The 18,456-nt window shown below is 57.0% G+C and overlaps 1 protein-coding gene across 1 annotated transcript in view; it reads left to right on the top strand.

Annotated features, from left to right (window-relative positions):
• Positions 1-18,456, top strand: part of ZC3H4 (zinc finger CCCH-type containing 4) — a 40,906-nt gene extending 22,450 nt beyond the window's left edge. Inside the window, exons 8-14 of the mRNA XM_040634214.1 lie at positions 264-371; positions 1,870-1,981; positions 2,544-2,653; positions 9,427-9,791; positions 9,993-10,336; positions 13,113-13,364; positions 14,584-18,456. Coding sequence (XP_040490148.1) covers positions 264-371; positions 1,870-1,981; positions 2,544-2,653; positions 9,427-9,791; positions 9,993-10,336; positions 13,113-13,364; positions 14,584-16,103 — 2,811 coding nt within the window. The 3' untranslated portion in view covers positions 16,104-18,456. The remainder of the gene's footprint in view (positions 1-263; positions 372-1,869; positions 1,982-2,543; positions 2,654-9,426; positions 9,792-9,992; positions 10,337-13,112; positions 13,365-14,583) is intronic.

Here is an 18,456-nt window from a genome sequence, read left to right as displayed (position 1 = left end):
CCCCTCTGAGCTCCCGTGCTCCATACCATGGGGCTCAGACCCCGCACAGCCTCGGTGTTGGAGCTAACCTGCTGGTCACTGTATCTTTACGTGAAGACACTTCTGTCGAGGGAATGCTTGTCCTCGCCGGCCACCTTCTGTTCCTGTCAGTCCCTCAGAACCTGTTTCTACCAGTCTGTATCGTATCGTTTCCCCCCCACCCCCCACCCCTGCAACCCCTCCTTTTCATCCCCCTTTCTGCTCACACTCTGTGTTCCTAACAGGATGGTGGCGGGAGCTACCGGAGGAGTGACCATGACAAGCCCCACCAGCAGTCTGACAAGAAAGGCAAAGTCATCTGCAAATACTTCGTGGAGGGGCGGTGTACGTGGGTAAGGGGCCAGTTAAAGTTCCTGGGTGCCGGAGCAGGGCAGCAACCTCACAGAGGATGCTCGGGCCTCTGGGAATGTTCTAGAGACCACCCTGATTGGCGGCAGTGGTTGGGTAAGGGTGGAAGTGATTGACTACCAAGAGATGTTTGGGAAGACACTTCTCTTCTCCGAGATTCTGAGGAGCCAGAGCATGACGACACATCCGGGCTGTTATTTGATGTTCTTGTTTTTGTTGGTTTGGGGGGCCAAAATTTTCAGCCAGTCCAAATGGCCTCAAATGTATTAAGATTGATACTGATACCAAAGATGTAATACGTCTTGGTTAAATTATTGAATTTCAGCGTTGGAGAGGAAATCATTAAGATACCCAGATAGAAGAGGAGGTGGGGGAATCAGGCCAGCCTTGAATTTCACAGCAGAGTTCAATACCAGAAGCAGGGCTGATGACCACAGAGTTCTGAGGGCGTAACCGGTGTGAGTTCAGCCAGCCAGCTTCTTATTCGAGTCCAATGGCAGTGGACAGATCCTGGCACATACGTGCCCAGGGAGTACTGTACCCAGGTATAGGCCTTAGAAAAAAATACGCATTTCAGACAAGCACGTAAGCGTATATAAGATGCTCCTCATCGTAGTCTCAATTCATGTTGTTTTTAAAAGTTTGTGATACATCCAAAGAAAAATGAGTAGCCATTCCTGAGAGTAAGGGGAAAGAGCTGTACAAAACAGTTTCTATATTTTGTTCACCTGCGTGTGTGTCCTGAGTGTGTGTGGCTGTGGATGATGGAAAATTGAGCTCCACTAGTGTAAACACTCAGACGTTGTCCCTCTGAAGGAGGTTGGTGCCCTGGTCACTGGCACTCTGGGGAACTTCCTGCTTTAAGAATGTCCTCCGTCCTTGAGCACGTGGCTTTTGTCCTCATGGTTCCACAGTGGCTGCTGTGCCTCTGGGCGTCGCATCTAAGGGCTAAGAGGAAAGACGGGTGAAGGGATTTTTTCTTTTAATTGAGGCAGCATTGTCCTCCCTTGGGGACTTTGGCCTACGTTTCATTGGCCAGGACTTCCAGGGAGGCTGGGGAATGTACCTTTTCAGCTGGGCACAGTCTTCCCAAACAAAGTGGGGGTTGTGTTAGGAAGGAAGAAGCGTGGGACTGGATACTGGCTGCCATGCAGCAAATCATGAAAATTAGTGAGTAGGTGAGAAGAGGGAGAAGGGGGAGAGTAAGAAAGAAGCACTGAGGGGCAGTGGAGTGGAGCCCGGAGGAGTGGGGTCATGGGTTGGGGAGGCAGGGCCCAAGAAAAAGGAGCCCACGCCTTGTCAGAACTTTTGAGTTGGTGGGAAACCATGTCAGTGAGCCCCACGCTTCCCTGTGGGGGGATTCGTCTCTGTCATTGGTCCCTCTGTGCTTCAGGGATGACAGAGTAGCACCTGCCATTGGAGATGGGCCTTGGCGAGAGCTTACTATGCCCTCCCCTTACCTCTTCTTTGCTTCTCTTCCAGGGAGACCACTGTAATTTTAGCCACGACATTGAGCTACCGAAGAAGCGAGAACTGTGCAAGTTTTATATCACTGGGTTCTGTGCCAGAGCCGAGAACTGCCCCTACATGCATGATATCCTTTGGTGCTCACCTCTGATGGGATGCAGGGCGCACCAGCTCTTCCCTCCTCGCTGCCGACAGCGGCTGACCTTCCCTGTGCGCTCGCCCCCGCGCTGGCACTGGGTCGAGCTTTTGGCGTGTCTCGGTCTCCTCGAACCCTCACGTCTGTCTTGTGGCAGAGCCGCTGTCCCCGTCCTGTGGATGAGGAAGCGGGCGCGCACACGTTCCATGGTTTTCTTTACACAGACTCATGAGACTGGCCGTACCCCTGTCCGTTACCTTCCTGAGATTTTTCCAATGAGCTGTGTAACCTTGGGCAAATCATTGACCTTTATTACTCCTTTTGAGTGAGGCTCTGTAGACAACAGGTCCCAAGGCGGGTGTGGTGGGGAGGGAAGCTCTCCAGAGCAGGAGCCTGGAGAACTCAGGTCTCAACTGGGGTCTGCCATGCAACCCTGAGCGGGTCACTTTACCTCTCTGGGTTTCCATGTCTTCATCTCCAAAACAAAGGGGGTTGGATCCTGCCCTCGGGTGGGTTCCAGGAGCCGCTGCTTTTGCCTTAACGTGCCGTGAACGTGATTTTCCCTGTAAGTTGTATCACACAACCGGGAACTGCATTAACGGTGATGACTGCATGTTCTCCCATGACCCGCTGACCGAGGAGACAAGAGAGCTCTTGGATAAGGTAGTGTTTGCAGGAGCGTGGGGCCACACAGCTGCCTCCAGCGGAGCCAGGGGGGCGCATGCCATTGACCCCATGTGACCGCCCGTCCGCCTGGCTTCTGTGCGGGACCAGACTTCCCACCTGCCTTGATTGGGAGCTGGGCCGTTTCAGGGAGGGAGTGGGGGCTGCATTCATTTCTGCGGGGAGAATTGAGGTCCTCAAGCATGTATCTTCTCTCCGGCCAGGGCAGTTTTCACGGAGGTGGGGGGGGGGCTGCATAAAAGAAATGTTGCCTACAGAGATGTATTGTTATCTTTTAGAGAGCCCATGATGCCCGAGGAGGAGGATGAGATTTGGGTGGGTTGTATTTTCATGTTAATGTCAAACGTTTCCTCCCTCGCTTAAGGATTCTGTTACAGGGAGATTGAAGGTTCTTGGGAGGGAGAGATCTCTCTGGTCCAGTGTGAGGCCTTCCTCCCCAGTCAGCTCGAAACTCATCCTGGTATCTGTTGTTCTCCCTGAAGAGTCGTGAGGATTCTGGGGGTCCCAGGTTCCTGTCCTTGGGTTCCTACATACATGTAGGGGAACCCGGGAGAGAGGACATGCATCCTTCCAGATGAAGGCTTTCTGCCTTCTGGTGCACAGAGTGAGGGATTGGCCAGTGCTTTGAGAATGGCCAGGATCGAATCTATGTGTAGCACATGAGGCAGTTTCAGGAGCACATCAGTGACTGCCCTGTTCGGCGGTGGCCGGGGATGCTGGGGCTGCCTCGGGTGGGGGGGCTTGTTGGGGAAGCCCTGCGCAGGCAGAGCAAGAGAAAGCCTGCTGCTCAGGGGCAGTGCAGTGGGAAAATGTCTCCTTTTACCAGGCTCTCTGGAGAACTTAGTACCTAGGAATAGGGTTTCCTGTCGAGTAGATCTCTAGAGTCTGGTGATCTGACAGGGTAAGGAGTAGGGAAAGTTGTGGCTTCCTTTCTCACCTGGAGAGCTGAACAGTAGCTGGCTGAGCACTGCCCCCTGCTGGAGGTTCAGAGTTGGCGCTCTAAACCAGCGCTGTCCAAGTTGGAACACAGCCAAGCCGCACATGTGATTTAAATTTTTTTACTATTTTCATTAAAGTAGAAGGAAACCAATGAAATTAAGTTCAATTAATATATCTTATTTAATCGCGTATGTCCATGTTCAAAGTATTATTTTAGCAGGTAATGAAAAATTAAGACATTTATTATTATTGTTACTATTATTTTTGCTACCGCGTTTTTGGAATCTGGTGCTCATTTTCTACTTAGAGCCCATGTCAGTTTGGACCGGCTGCATTTCGAGCGTTAGTAGCCACACGTGGCCAGCGACCACCACCTTGGACAGCCCGGCTCTAGACGCCCTCGTAAAAACCTAAAACAAACCAGGATGGCACATTTCAGCTTCCAGTTATAAACGTTTTGAAAGCGTCAGTATCCTGCCCGATCTAAAAGCACGTCTCAGTAGGTGAAAAAGAATGTTGAACATGGAAAAAAACATACTAGAATTGAATTTCGGTGGTCAGAAAGTGAAATGGAGGATACATTCTAAGAAGAACCTAGGTTAACCCTGATGAAGGCATCTGGTCAGCCCTCATGCTGCAGCTTGTCAGCCAGGGCGGGGACCTGGGGCTTCGGGTGGCCCCCGGGTGCCGCCTTAGGTGGCACCAACACCTGGGCCTTGGCCACTGTCTTCCGAAAAGCCTGTGCTCTTCTTCCATCCTTCCTTCAGCTCTGTTTTCCCGCCTCGCAGAGACATTTCTGTCTGTGCAGACACATTGGTCTCCAGCCGTCCTTTCCAGGTTTGGAAGCATGCTTGCTTCTCCACCCAGAGTCATCTGCTAGCAATACTTTGCCCCATTTGCTTTGTCACTTCCTCCCATTTTATTTTACATATGCGTGTGTATATATTTTTTTTCCTTGAACCTTGAGAATCGGTTGCATACATTTTGGTTCTCGACTCTTAAATTTTTCTTTACACTTCACTTTTTTATAGTCAGGTTTGTCAAGGTATGGTTTGTATCCAGTAAAATTCGCCATTTAGTGTAAAGTTACGTGAGTTCTGACAAACAGAGTCAGGTAGCCACCCCAACGTCTAGATGGGGGAAATTCACTCCTCCATCGCCCCCAAAACTCTGTGCGCCTAGAGAGTCAACGCCTCCCCATTCTCCAGCCGCCGGCAGCCACTGACCTGTTTTCTGTCCCTGTAGTTTACATTTTCAAGAATGTTCTGTAGTGGGTTTATACGATGTGTAGGGTTTTTTGTTTTTTTTTTTTTTAAGATTTTATTTTTCTGTTTATTTGTCAGAGCGCAAGCAGGGGGAGCGGCAGGCAGAGGGAGAAGCAGACTCCCTGCTGAGCAGGGAGCCTGATAATGGGACTTGATCCCAGGACCCTGGGATCAGGACCTGAACAGAAGGCAGGCATCTGAGCCACTCAGGCATCATTACAGTTACAGCTTTTAAACACACATGTGTGTACGTAATCTTCTGAACCTGTTTTTTTTTTTCACTTGCCATAACGCATTTGGAATTCTCATTGTTGAGAAGAGTTCATAGCTGTTTGTTGCTGAGCAGTACTCTGTTGTATGGATGATCTAAGTTTGTCTGGTTACCAGCTGAAGAAGATCTGGATTGTTTCCAGTTTAGGGCAGAAACAGGATTTTTAGCCAGCTGATATGAGCGGATTTCTTTGGCCTGATGAGCCTTGGCTCACGTGCCTTTGTGTGTCTGCAGGCGTGACTATCCTTTTCCGTTGAGAGGTTGCTGCTGACTTTTGGAAAGTTTTGGCATCGGTCGGGTTCTGTCCTGCTAGAGAAGGGCCCTGGTTGTCTCGTCTGTTGTCCTCGAAGGTGGAGAGGCCCAGGAACGGATACATGGGAGGTCTGGAACAGATGTGCCCCTCTCCACATCTCTGGGCAAGGGCTGCACAGACAGTTTGGGTTTAGCTTTTCTGGCGGGAACGTTGTTCTGATGTGTTTCACGTGTCACTGTCTTGGCCTCAAATGTGAGTCAGTTCCTGCTTTCGCAGCAACACGCGTGGCCCAGGGTGGGAGATGGTAGGTAAGGAGCTGGTCTGGTCTGGGTGCTGAGCTGGGGTCTTAGCGAGGGGCGAGGGAAGCGAAGTCCTGGAGTGGGGGGTTGTCCTCCAGCTGGCCAGCAGGCTGTGCTGGGACACCCCACCTGGCGTGAGGTGGGAGCGGAAGCCCTCGTTGCTGAGAAGCTGAAGTCCCGAGTGTGGGCAGGGCCCAAGGAGGTAGGAGGCCAGGGGAGGCCCACTCACCAGGGAGCGGCAGCGCCCTTACCGAGAGCAGCCAGCGGGCGAAAGCTCCAGTTCCTCCCATTAATCATGAATTCGTTAAGTGCCCGGTGTGTGCTGACTGCTGCCTGGTGCCGGCAAATAGTAGCGAAGACGTCACCGGAGCCTTGCTCCCCAGAGCTGTTGGTCTAAAGGAGAAGGGGTGTTGGCCGGGTGTTTCTGGCTGGTGGGTGGTACAGGGAAGCCTGTTCACGACATGCAAGCCTGGTCTCTGGAGGTCCGCAGAGGCCGGTGTTGGGAGGCCCCCTGAAGGAAGAGCCGCCCTGGGGCAGAGAACGCAGCTCGTTGAGGAGGGATTGAGGGGGGCCTTCTGGGTGTGAGCTTGGGAGAAGGGAGTGTGGCCCTTCAGCGCCCAGAGCGTGCCACCTGCTCCACAGCAGGGGAGGAAGTTGTGGTCAAGGTTGTTCCTGTTTAATGAGGTACAACCTTGTTAGGTTTTGCCTTCTACCTGAGGGCATCGAGTTGCCGTTGATGGAAGGATCTAGTGGTGCAGAGGCGCGGCCGTGTTTGTGATTGGTGTTTGCTCTGTTGGTGTGCAGGGAATGGTGGGAGGGCGACTAGACTACACGGGGAGGCAGGGGCAGAGTCCCGGCCAGAGGCAGCGGGGCCCAGGATGGGGAGGGTGAAGGTGTGGAGGGCAGGTGAGCCACTCGGGAGGTCCAGGCAGTAGCTTGGGAGCAGTGTGTGAGAGTGGGACCCTGATCCTGGCTTGGGGTTCGGGAAGTAGAGGGGCCATCCTTCACAAGAACCCCGCGTGTGGCCGGTGGGGAAGAAGGCATGTGGAACGAAGCGTGACAGGGTGGAGCGGATACCTGCAGCTCTGAAGAGAGATGGGTCTGGGTGCTGGCAGTAACGAAGGTGTGATGGTGGGCGGGCCCTTGGGGCCGGGGAGGCCCCTCCTGCCCTCGAGAAGAACACCAAAGAGCAGAGCCAGGCTAGTCAAAGCCCAGGCAGCCGCGGCCCCCTCGCCTCTCCCATCCTCGCTGACCCGACACTCACGAGCCATCCTCTGGAGTCCAGGGAATGCAGAGGGAGATGCATTTGTTTTCTGGCTCGCTCATCCAGCAGACGTGCGGCAGTGCCTAACACTGGGTTGGGGGAGGGGAGGCTTAGTATCCCAGGCACTGGGGACGCAGCGGTGAGGAGAGGAAATCCAGTCCTCGGCCAGATCCTGATGACGCACTGGGGTCGGGGCACTGGTGGGCACGTGCAGGGAGCCCAGAGGCACTCCGACAGGTTGACTTTCAGAGGTTCAGGGAGGAGGGGACACCTGGCCGGCCCCTAGGGCGAGTGGCAGGAAGTAAAGAGTGAGAGAGGCACGTACTGAGCAAGGGACACGGTGCCGGCAGCAGCTGCACGCATGGGTGAGGAACCAGAAGGGGCCGAGGGGCCAGCGCGCTGGGCAGGAAGCGAGCAGAACGTGGGGGCAGTGAGGCATCCGGGGCCTGCCCCTGCCTGGCTCCCCACTGAGAACTGCTAAAAGACGCTGCTGGTTGCGGGCACTGTTTCCCACACCGCTCTCAGCACGTGTTAAAATGTGGTTCCAGTTCAGTAGGTGCCTCTGTGCTGCTCCTTCACGCTCGGACCACACCTGGAGCGGCAGGGCTCTAGGGAACAAAGGTTTTCTGTTGATGGATTGTCCGAGTATTCTAACACCCTTGGAGCCAAATTCCTCTTGGGCTGTGCTGTCCCTGGGTGCAGATGCTGTTCCTGACTGAGGGAGTGAAAAGCTGAGAACCGCCTGACACCCACCTGGAGGCCCTGCTGCCACCACCCTCACTCCCACCATCCCTGGGTGCAGGGGCGGGGCAGGGGGGGTGTTGTGTAATGTGATGCTGAGGTGCTAGAGGCGGGACCTCTCTAAGCCCCATGTTAGGATGCACTAAAGTGTCTGTGCCGAGGTCCCTAAGATGACCCCGGCCCAGTTCAATGGCCCGGGACCTAGTGGGTAGCCTGCGTGGGCAAAGGCTGGAGAAGGCACCATCGTCCAAGAGTCCACACCCCATGCAGTCGGAAGGGCTGTGCTTGACTCCTCAGGTTGTGACAGCACTTGTGGAATGTTCTCAACTGGGGAGCATGATGCAGATTCTTTCAGTGCCCAGAGTGGTGCCTCTGCCTGGCATGTACCAAAATTCCAGAATCCCGAAAGGAGAGGGTATGTTTCAGCAGAAAGCACATTGTTTATTTGAACATTTTAGGCACAATGAGCACCTCTTATCAGTCAGGGAATAGGGGACCCCTCCCCCCCAAATCCAGGTTCCCAGACACCAGCCCCAGACCAAGGTTGCTAGCAGTCCTTCCAAGAAAAGCAGTCAAGACTGCTGTGTTAACTTTTCTGCACGGTGAGACATTCTGCTCGCATAGTTCATCTCCCCTGTACCCTGCTCCATGCTGGGCCCCAGGCACAAAATAGTCCTGCCCTTACAGAGTTGACAGCCGTTGGGTGAGCCAGGAATCACCTGGAACACAGCTACGCATAAAGTCTTAGAGAGCTCGGCAGTGCTTTGAAGGGTGCTGATGGTGTTCCAGCAGTGAACGCAGGAGATCAGGGCGGTCACACTGAGTTGACCTCTAGTAAGAGACCCCAACATTTCGGGGACACAGAGCCACAGTTAGGAATAGAGGGAAAGACAGACACCCAGGAAGAAAGCTGGTCCCAGCCCAGGCGCCGCAGGGCAGAGAGCTCTGCTGTCCGTGGGACTGGCACGGGCCTGGGCCCTCAGGGTCGAGGAGTCCGGCGCGCCACGGAAGGAAATGAAGCTGAAGGGTGCGGCCCTGTCCTCTCCAGACACCCAGCCCTGCTGTCAGGCCCTGCGGCTCAGGGTAAGGATTCGGGGTCTGATTACGAATGTAGTGAGAGGCCCTTACAATCCAAACAGGACAGTGGTATATTAGCCGTGAAACGGGCAACAGCACGCTACAGCGTGGATAAACCTGGCGAGCATGCTGAATGAAAGACACCAGTCACAAAAGGCCACACGGCATATGATTCTGGTTGTGTGAACTGTCCAGAATAGGCAGATCGAGGAGATGGCAAACAGATGAGTGGTTGCCAGGGCTTGGAGGAGGGGTAGGGGGAGTGACGGCTAATAAGTATGGGGCCTTCTTTTGGAGTGATGGGAAACTTCTGGAACTAGGTAGAGGTGGTGGGTGTACAGCCTCGTGACTGTACTTAATGCCATTGAATTGTTTAAAAGGGGGAAGTTAGTGCCTTTTGTGTTCTGTGTGTTTTGCTGCAAACAGGAGTGGCTCCCCCTGCCAGAGGGTCACAGAGGGGATGCGGCCGTGGCGTGGATGATGAGTTTTGTGCCCAAGAGGCTGTGTGCTCCTTGGCTTTATGCTTGTGAAAGCCATGGGGTCCTGTGTTTTTCGGTTTTCCTCAAAAACTTCGGCTCCCCGCGTGGGAGGCGTCTTCCCTGCCTCCTCCCGGTCCTATCTCTCCCTTTGTTCTCACCCGCAGATGTTGGCTGACGACGCGGAAGCGGGCGCCGAGGACGAGAAGGAAGTGGAGGAACTGAAGAAGCAGGGCATCAACCCCCTGCCCAAGCCGCCCCCGGGCGTGGGCCTCCTGCCCACCCCTCCTCGGCCTCCCGGCCCCCCCGCCCCGACCTCTCCCAACGGCAGGCCCATGCAGGGCGGCCCCCCGCCCCCACCCCCACCTCCGCCCCCGCCCCCCGGGCCTCCCCAGATGCCCATGCCAGTGCACGAGCCGCTGTCCCCGCAGCAGCTGCAGCAGCAGCAGGACATGTACAACAAGAAGATCCCCTCCTTGTTTGAGATCGTGGTGCGGCCCACGGGCCAGCTGGCTGAGAAGCTGGGCGTGAGGTGAGTGCCCTGGGCCCCCAGAGTCAGGCTGGTGGGGCAGCTGTGGCCTCAGCCAGGCTCCCCTGTGCCGGGGGCCTGTCGCCGTGAGCCTGGTCTGGAGCCCTCGGTGACCAACCACGTAGACACTTCCGTGTCTCCTTGACAGCGTGGCACCATTCTTGCCCTGCAGCCCCTCTCACGGGCACCATTTCTTCCTCCTAGGTTCCCTGGACCCGGAGGACCCCCAGGGCCAATGGGCCCTGGGCCCAACATGGGCCCCCCAGGGCCAATGGGGGGCCCAATGCATCCCGACATGCATCCCGACATGCACCCCGACATGCACCCGGACATGCACCCCGACATGCACCCTGACATGCCGATGGGCCCTGGCATGAATCCTGGCCCGCCCATGGGACCCGGTGGCCCCCCAATGATGCCCTATGGTCCTGGAGACTCCCCACATTCTGGAATGATGCCCCCCATCCCGCCATCCCAGAACTTCTATGAAAACTTCTACCAGCAGCAGGAGGGCATGGACATGGAGCCGGGACTCCTCGGGGACGCAGGTGCGCGGGCCGGGCTGGGGGGTGGGGGGCCGCCACGGCTGGCCCTGGGGAGCTTAGTTGGGAAGGCTTGGGTTTTCTGCTCCATCCGAGTCTTTCAGAGCATGAATCCAACTCCATCTCTGTCCCGTGAGTGGTTGCACGTTTTCAGTGGCGGGGGGTTCACTATTGTGTTGAGGTTGAAAGGAGTCTTGTGATATTCTCGGTGTAATTTATTTGTTTCACATATTTTGCGGGGTGTGCCTGGAATCGGGACCATGGGAAGTCAGAGGGGCGGGTGTAGAGTGGTGGTGGGCTCTGAGGCGGAGGCACCCTCTCCAGAGCGGCCTCCTTCCAGACGGTTCTTGGCGTGGAGCTGCCGGTGTCGGCCCCGCGCCTCTGCTTGTTCTGTCCCCACGACCAACCGTCTTCCTTCTTTCCTTCCTTTCTTATTCAAACAAGAACGTGTGTGGGTAACAAGTTAGACGTCTGCTATTCGGGGTGGTCGGCCGACCGTGCCGCAGCCGGGGGAGGTCCTGTGCAGCCTTCGGGAGGGCGGGGGTGCGCCTGCTGCTGCCACAGGGCAGCCGGGGTTCTTGCCTCAGCCACACTGTAGGTGAGGGAACCGACCGGGAACGCGTAAGTAAGCGTGTGAGCTCCTTTCAGTCGCGCTCGTGTCTCAAGAAGGTCAAGCTGAGTGCTTGTGGCTGAGGGTGGGGCTGGAGGCAGGTCGGGAGCGTCAGTACGCTGGGGACAGTCAGCAGAGGCCTCTGTGAGACCCAGACGTCCGGCTGTGAATGGGAGGAGGCCGAGGTGCAGAGACCCCAGCCGGCGGCTTGAGAGAGGGAAGAGGGGGAGAGAAGTCCCTGCGTGGGCCTCGGACAGCCCCGGTGAGGTGGCCTCACTGGAAGAATGATAGGGTGCAGGCAGAGCATTCGAGGGTGATGGCTAGTAGGGGCTCCAGTGGAATCAGGGAAGTTTCTGGGCTGCCGTGGAGTCTTCTGGGCAGAGGCGGCTGCGACGGGGCAGGAAGTAGCAGGGCTGGGTTTTGTGGTGGGGGCGTAGCGCCATGGGGCCAGCATGCCTCCTTGTACACACGTTATAAGGTGGGAAGGAGCGAATGGGGCAGTCACTGGGTGGAGGCTCACGCTGTCCCCGTTGCCGGGAAGTCCTGCGGAGAGAGGCAAGTTGTGGTGGGTGGGGAGCACCCCTGCTTTGCGCCCCCTGTTAAGCACGAGAGGCCCGTTGGACAGCCGTGTGGAAATCTGGAGGGGCGTCAGGGAGACTGCAGCCTGGAGGCCAGTGGGGGTCTCTGGCGTCTAGGTGGCTTCGGAGCCGTGAGTGCAGGTGTTGGGGCAAGGAGCAGGAGCTTTAGAAAGAGAAGTGACATGTTGTCAGGCTGTACGAGAGGGGGTGCTGCAGTGCCCGCAGCCCCCTGTCCTTTCTAAATATATGGGGAAAGTACGTGGAAAAAGGTCTGGGTGTGCAGGGAAAGCAAGTCCGTTAAGCTGTTAACAGTAGGTATGTCTAGAATAATTCGCTCTAATTCATGAATCAGGAAATCTACGCTTCTAAATAAGCACACCATTCAGTGGTTTTTACTGTGTTCACGGTCACTCAGCCTTCAAGGCATTCGCTCTGGGCTGTACGATGCGTGCAGGGGGGCCTGGGACCGTTGTTCGCTGAGTGTGCTCAGCTCTGCGCTGGGGCGCCGCATAGCGTCAGCTTGCCCTCCGCGTTCAGGGGCTAGAAGGAGGTGATCTTTCACTTTCTGCTTTATATGCTTCGTGGATGAAATATTTACAAATCATTTTAACTCTTAAATTATGGCACTGGCCACATTCAGATGCTCAGTAGCCCCATGGAGGATAGTGGTGGCCGAGTCCCACAGTGCAGATACGGAACATTCCTCACTTGGGGACATCCTGTGTGCGGGGTGCAGTGCCGACCAGACATCGTCTGTCTCAGCGCACACGCACGCACACGTGTGCACACGGTCTCCACGTGCGGCAGTGCTGCTCCCCGACCTTGGCTCCGGTGTGGTGGAGTTTGTGGAGGTCGGCGGTTGATGCCGGGCACCTGCCCGCCGTGCAGGAGTGAAGGCAGACCCTTGAGCCCCCCAGCCCCACGCCCTTAGACACGGCAGCACGCGCAGGAACGTGTGCGGAGCTCGGGGGCCCATAAAGGAGGGAGGAGGAGGGATTAGCCAGGAGCCTGTGGCTTGACATGTGGCCATAGCTGCATTTGGGTCCTTTCCTTCTGTTTAAAAGTCTTTGTTCGCCGTGGTTGAGCTCGTATTACGAGCTCACTGTGAGATGCAGTGTTTCTCTTTTCTGGTTATTACAAAGAAACCGTAAAATGAATGCTCGTTGCCAGTAATAGGAAGAGATCAGAAGCACGTAGGGTCGAAAGGGAAAGATCCTTCAGTCCTCTCTCCCGAATCTCATTCCCAGAGGCACTGTTTTCTGTCTGTCTTCAAAGCCTTTTCTTTGCATTTTATAAACATCTGTACAGTGTTCCGTCCTGTTTTCACTTCATGAGCATTTGCCCACATCACTGAATCGTGCTGTGAACCCCGTTTTCAGTGGCTGCATCCTGGGTGGGGATACCCTCGTTGCCCGCTCCGTTCCCTGCTGTCGGGCTTTCTGTGGGGACCGTCCTGGGGAGGGTAGGAAGGGACGGGCTGCGCATCGTCACCCATCACCATTGGGGGGGTTCTCCAGTGAAGGGCACACGGGGGGTTGGAGTCGGTGCCGCGAGGCCCTTCCCAACATGAACCCTCGGTTCTTCCCTGCCACAGAGGACTACGGGCACTACGAAGAGCTGCCGGGGGAGCCTGGGGAGCACCTCTTCCCCGAGCACCCTCTGGAGCCCGACAGCTTCTCTGAGGGAGGGCCCCCAGGCCGGCCGAAGCCGGGCGCCGGTGTCCCCGACTTCCTGCCCTCAGCCCAGAGGGCCCTGTACCTGAGGATCCAGCAGAAGCAGCAGGAGGAGGAGGAGAGAGCGAGGAGGCTGGCTGAGAGCAGCAAGCAGGACCGGGAGAATGAGGAAGGCATGTGTCCTCCCCAGGGGCAGGGGCTTCCCCTGACAGGCACAGGCCCCCCGGGCCACTGTGCAGTGGAGAGGTGGGGAATGCCTAGGATGGGTTTTGTGTCGGAAAGAAGCCCATGGCCAGGGAGGACCCTTGCTCAGGGCCGTGAAGCCAGGCTAGGACTGCTGCATTGCCTGTCCCTGAGAAAATTGGAAGTCAGGGCTGCCCTTCAGTGTCTTGGGGATCAAGAGAGACCCTGATCCCATAGAGGAGGGAGGTGGGCTGGTCCCTGGAGGAGACAGAGCCAGCAGGATTTCCCTTCTGCGCCCTTACAGAGGAGGCTGAAAGGAGATGCTCGCAGCTCCCCTTTCCCTAGACCATGTTCTCAGGAATTCAGCAGATGACAGCTAGTCGCTGACATAAACCAGTAACAATCAGCAGTCGCAGCTGCCAGGTCGCTCGGTGCCACACACTGGATCTGATGGCATCCAGCCCAGGAGGAAATGGGGCGGACAAATGGTGTCTAGAACCAGGAGCCGGAGGCCACCGGTGGCCCTTGTAGGAGCCTGGTGGGGACAGTGGGAAGAGGGGACAGCGCCCTCCCTTGGTGGCTCCGGTTTCACCTGCCTAGAAGGTTGGACTTAGGTCAGTTTCTGAGTCGGCCCACCCGGCCCCGCCTCTTCCTAGCCGGTGACTGCCCCTCCCTGCGACATGGTAACGTTGCGAGGGGCCTGGGAGGCAGTGTCTGTGAGCCCCGAGCACAGTGAGAGCGGAGTCAGTCGTAGCTGCTCCCAGGTACCCAGAGCTGGGCTTGCCTTGTTGGAACCAAAGTCCGCGGGGGGTGAGGACAAGGTGGCCGAGCCCTGGGCTAGGATTCTGAGCTCAGTCCCTGCTCTGCCCCCGATCTAATGGCGGTCCACGCCTCCGCTTTCTCGTCTGTCAAACGGGCATGATAATAACACTGCTTCCCGGTGGCCGTGAGAATTAATAAGACAAACACTTAGAGCAGTGCTGGCACACAGGGAAAGGTCTAGAAACATTAGCCAGTGACCTGCCAGGCCCGGCTCTGAGGCCCGGGCCACCTGAGCTCAGTGGCCGTTCATGGCAGCCCTCAGAGGGAGGGGAAACTGAGGTTCTCAGAGGTAAGAGGCAGAGGAGCCATTCATCCAGTGGGCTGCTGTGGGTTCCAAGAGGGCTGGTGGCAGATGGTCACTCATGGCCCTCCTCCTCTCTTTGTTAGGTGACACTGGAAACTGGTACTCCAGCGATGAGGATGAGGGTGGGAGCAGCGTCACTTCCATCCTTAAGACCTTGAGACAGCAGACGTCTAGCAGACCCCAGGCTTCCGTTGGAGACCTGAGCAACAGTGGGCTGGGGGATCCCCGCCTCCAAAAAGGACACCCCACGGGAGGCCGGCTGGCTGACCCTCGCCTCAGCCGGGACCCCAGACTCACCCGCCACGCCGAGGCTTCCAGCGGGTCCGGCCCAGGAGACACGGGGCCCTCCGACCCTCGGCTGGCCCGCTCCCTGCCCACCCCCAAACCGGAAGGCGGCCTTCATTCCAGCCCCGCAGGCCCCAGCGGGTCCAAGGGGTCTGGAGCGCCCCCTACAGAAGAGGAGGAAGGGGAGCGGGCCCCGCGGGAGAAGACCATGACCATTCCCCTGGACCCTCTCCCTGGGCACCCGCTGCGGGACCCGAGATCACAGCTGCAGCAGTTCAGCCACATCAAGAAGGACGTGACCCTGAGCAAGCCGAGCTTCGCCCGCACCGTGCTCTGGAACCCCGAGGACCTGATCCCCCTGCCCATCCCCAAGCAGGACGCGGTGCCCCCTGTGCCTGCGGCCCTGCAGTCCATGCCTACCCTGGATCCCAGGCTGCACCGTGCCACTGCCACGGGGCCCTCCAACCCCCGACAGCGCCTGGGCACCTCCACAGACCCCGGCACGTCCGGCTCCAACCTGCCTGACTTTGAGCTCCTCTCTCGCATCCTCAAGACGGTCAATGCCACAGGCCCTTCAGCGGCCTCTGGCTCCAGCGACAAGCCCAGTGACCCCCGGGTGCGGAAGGCCCCTACCGACCCTCGGCTTCAGAAACCAGCAGACTCTGCTGCCGCCTCCCGGGCTGCGAAGCCCGGCCCCACCGAAGCATCCTCTCCAGCCGGCAGCCCCAGCGGGGAGTCCTCCCCACCAGCCACCGCCCCCTATGACCCCCGAGTGCTGGCTGCCGGTGGCCTGGGCCAGGGCGGCGGCAGTGGGCAGAGCAGCGTGCTGAGTGGCATCAGCCTCTATGACCCCAGGACTCCCAACGCAGGTGGCAAAACTGCAGAGCCGGCCGCCGATGCGGGCGCCCAGGCCAAGGGCCCCGAGGGCAATGGCAAGAGCTCTGCCGCCAAGGCCAAGGAGCCCCCGTTCGTCCGCAAGTCCGCCCTGGAACAGCCAGAATCCGCGAAGTCGGCTGCAGATGGGGGCGCTGCCACAGCCACGGACAGATATAACAGTTACAACCGGCCCCGGCCCAAGGCCACCACGGCCCCCAGCGCAACCCCGGGCGCCCCGCCACCAGACGGCGCCTCGCCCCAGCCTGGCGTGCACAACCTGCCCGTGCCCACCCTCTTTGGGACTGTGAAACAGACGCCCAAGACGGGCTCTGGGAGCCCATTTGCCGGCAACAGCCCAGCCCGCGAGGACGAGCAGGACGCAGGGTCCCTGAAAGATGTTTTTAAAGGCTTTGACCCCACTGCCTCGCCCTTTTGCCAGTAGTGTTAAGCTGGAGTCAAGCGCTCCCTGCACCCCACCCTTCCCAGGGCAATATTTAAGGGCAGCAACCAGAGTTGGGAACTTGGGGGGAGGGGGGCTCCGGGTGATTTTTTTTTTTCCTCTCATGTCTTTCTCGCTCTCATTTTCTCTCTTTTTTAATAGTACTTTCTTTACAACATATAAATTGTATATAACCATTTTCAGTCCGTTCTGGTCAGTGCTGCGGGGCTCCCAGGCTCCCGCCAAGAAAACCTTCTGCACGTGAACAGTTGTGAGTCCCCTGGGCCTCAGCCCCAGCTGGCACTTCCTCTGGCCCGGCTCAGTTATCAGGGACTCTCTAAAGGCTGGAGCCCCAGTCTGGTGGCTGGGGGTCTGGTGGGTTTTCTGGGCAAAGCTTGGCCCCTCCTCCGCCCCCCCGCCCACCCCCGAGGACAAAGGGAACAGGTGTCCTAAGACACTGAACGCTGCTCACCCCATATGAGCGAGGAGAGATGAAGCCGAGACAGTGGGCAGGCCCTGCGTGGAAGCAGGTCCAGGCGCTTCTAGAACCCCATCCCTTCTGCAGTGGGCAGGCCCTGACGACCTAATTCAGGGACCGAAGGAAGGAGACAATTTGAAAGAAAGGCAGAGAGCCCTCGGAAGCTGCCTGGGCCGGGAGAAGCAGAGTCCCTTCTGCTCCCGTCTCCTGCGGATTCGCACACCGGCCTCCCTGCTGCCCTCCGTCCAGAGTTCGTCCTCAGACCCGCATCCTCCGCCCACATCAGAAGACTCCAGGGTGAGAGATGGACCTGGAGGTGGCAGGGCTGGTGTGGGGCGGCATACCCCAAAAACTGCCTCCAGCAGGCAGCCTCCGCAGACCATGTGTTTTCCGTCAGTATTAGCTCCTGTCCTGTCCTGTCCTGTCGCGGCCGCGCCTCCTCCCCTCAGGCTGGCGGTCTTTCCTGGTCCTCAGGGGCCAGAGCACCCAGTGTGCTGGCCCCAGCCCCTCGGGGGATAGCTCAAGGATCCGTGGCGTGGCCGCTCCACCAGGCTCCCGACGGAGGGAGACCCGGGTGGTTCTTGGCAAAGTGTTTCTCCTCTCCGCTTGCTTCGAACCTCCTTGCACTGTGTCTAACTTAGGGCCCGTGGTTTTGGTGTGTTTGGTTTTCTTCCCAGCTGACAGGTGCGTGGGTTCAGAGGCATGTCACAGTGTTGGATTTTGGGGTCTTGAGGAAAGGGCAGGAGACTAGCCAGGGTGGGGTGGGGGCTGCCAGGCCCTCTCCAGGAGAGGGCCCGGCAGGACCCCCACTTGCAGGGGGAGGGTGTGGAACCAGAAACCTGCATCCTGCTCCCGTCCTCCGGCTGAGCTGGGATCGGAGCAGAGACATCTGCACTGGGCTCCCCCCCATCCTGCCGCAGGACCCTGGCTGAGGTCCAGCCCTGTCCACAAAGCTCCAGAGGAGGCCCACCCTGTGGAGGTGGCCTGGAGAGACCAGCGCGTGGCTCGGGGTCCTTCCCAGCTATGTGTCCACACATGCTGGCCGTCTCTTGCCTTTTCTTCTCATCCCATCATCTCACCTGCCTTGCTTAAGAGCCCCACCTATTCCTTGCTAATAATGAGGAAACCTGATGACCCAGCCAAAGGGTTTCCCCTCCCACCTCTTTGGGGTGGGAGGTGAATGAGGCTCCTATACCAAACCCCTCTCCCTGGAAAAAGAAAAAACAGTCCTTGAGTTTGGGGCCGGAAGCTAGGGCGGGAGAAGGCAGCCCACAGGGTCAGTGCGCCGTGATCAGGTTGGTTTGGTTTGTCTTTGTCTTTTTTGTTTTTGTTGTTTTTAAACAATCATTAGTGAGATTTTTCTTCAGCCACCAGTGTTGGCCTTGAAGCAAAGGGCTGCAGCCCTTGGTGTTTGTAAAAATAAGTAAGAATATACAGTGTGGCTGTGGTTTTTTTTTTTTTTTTTCTCCCTCCTTTGAGAATTTTCTTTTGTAAAAGCAAAATTAAATACTTTTTTAAAACCGAAATCTGTGGATGAAATAGAAGCTGGAACCCTCCTGTCAGAATATTCAGCCTAAGAACCTCATGGGACTATGAATTCCCCGAAATTTTCATTTGCCATCAGGCCAAGCTTTTAAAAAACAAAATGTTCTCTAACCGGGATTGTAACAAAAGTGTAAATACTACTTCAGAGTTGAGAGTTGATGGTGCAAATATGTATATAATGTACTGTATTTTTACAATGATCATCGCATGACTGTCCCAGCTCCCTTTTTGTACTCCTTATCTGTCTTCCAGAAATGTCACCTGCCCTTTCTCCTGTGGTCGCTTAATCCAATAATTGTATTACTGCCATTAAAGGATGCAGTTATTTTAAAA

The sequence above is a fragment of the Ursus maritimus genome, unplaced genomic scaffold, assembly GCF_017311325.1.
Source record: "Ursus maritimus isolate PB19 unplaced genomic scaffold, ASM1731132v1 scaffold_19, whole genome shotgun sequence".
Taxonomy (NCBI): domain Eukaryota; kingdom Metazoa; phylum Chordata; class Mammalia; order Carnivora; family Ursidae; genus Ursus; species Ursus maritimus.
This window is presented reverse-complemented; position numbering and strand designations above follow the sequence as displayed.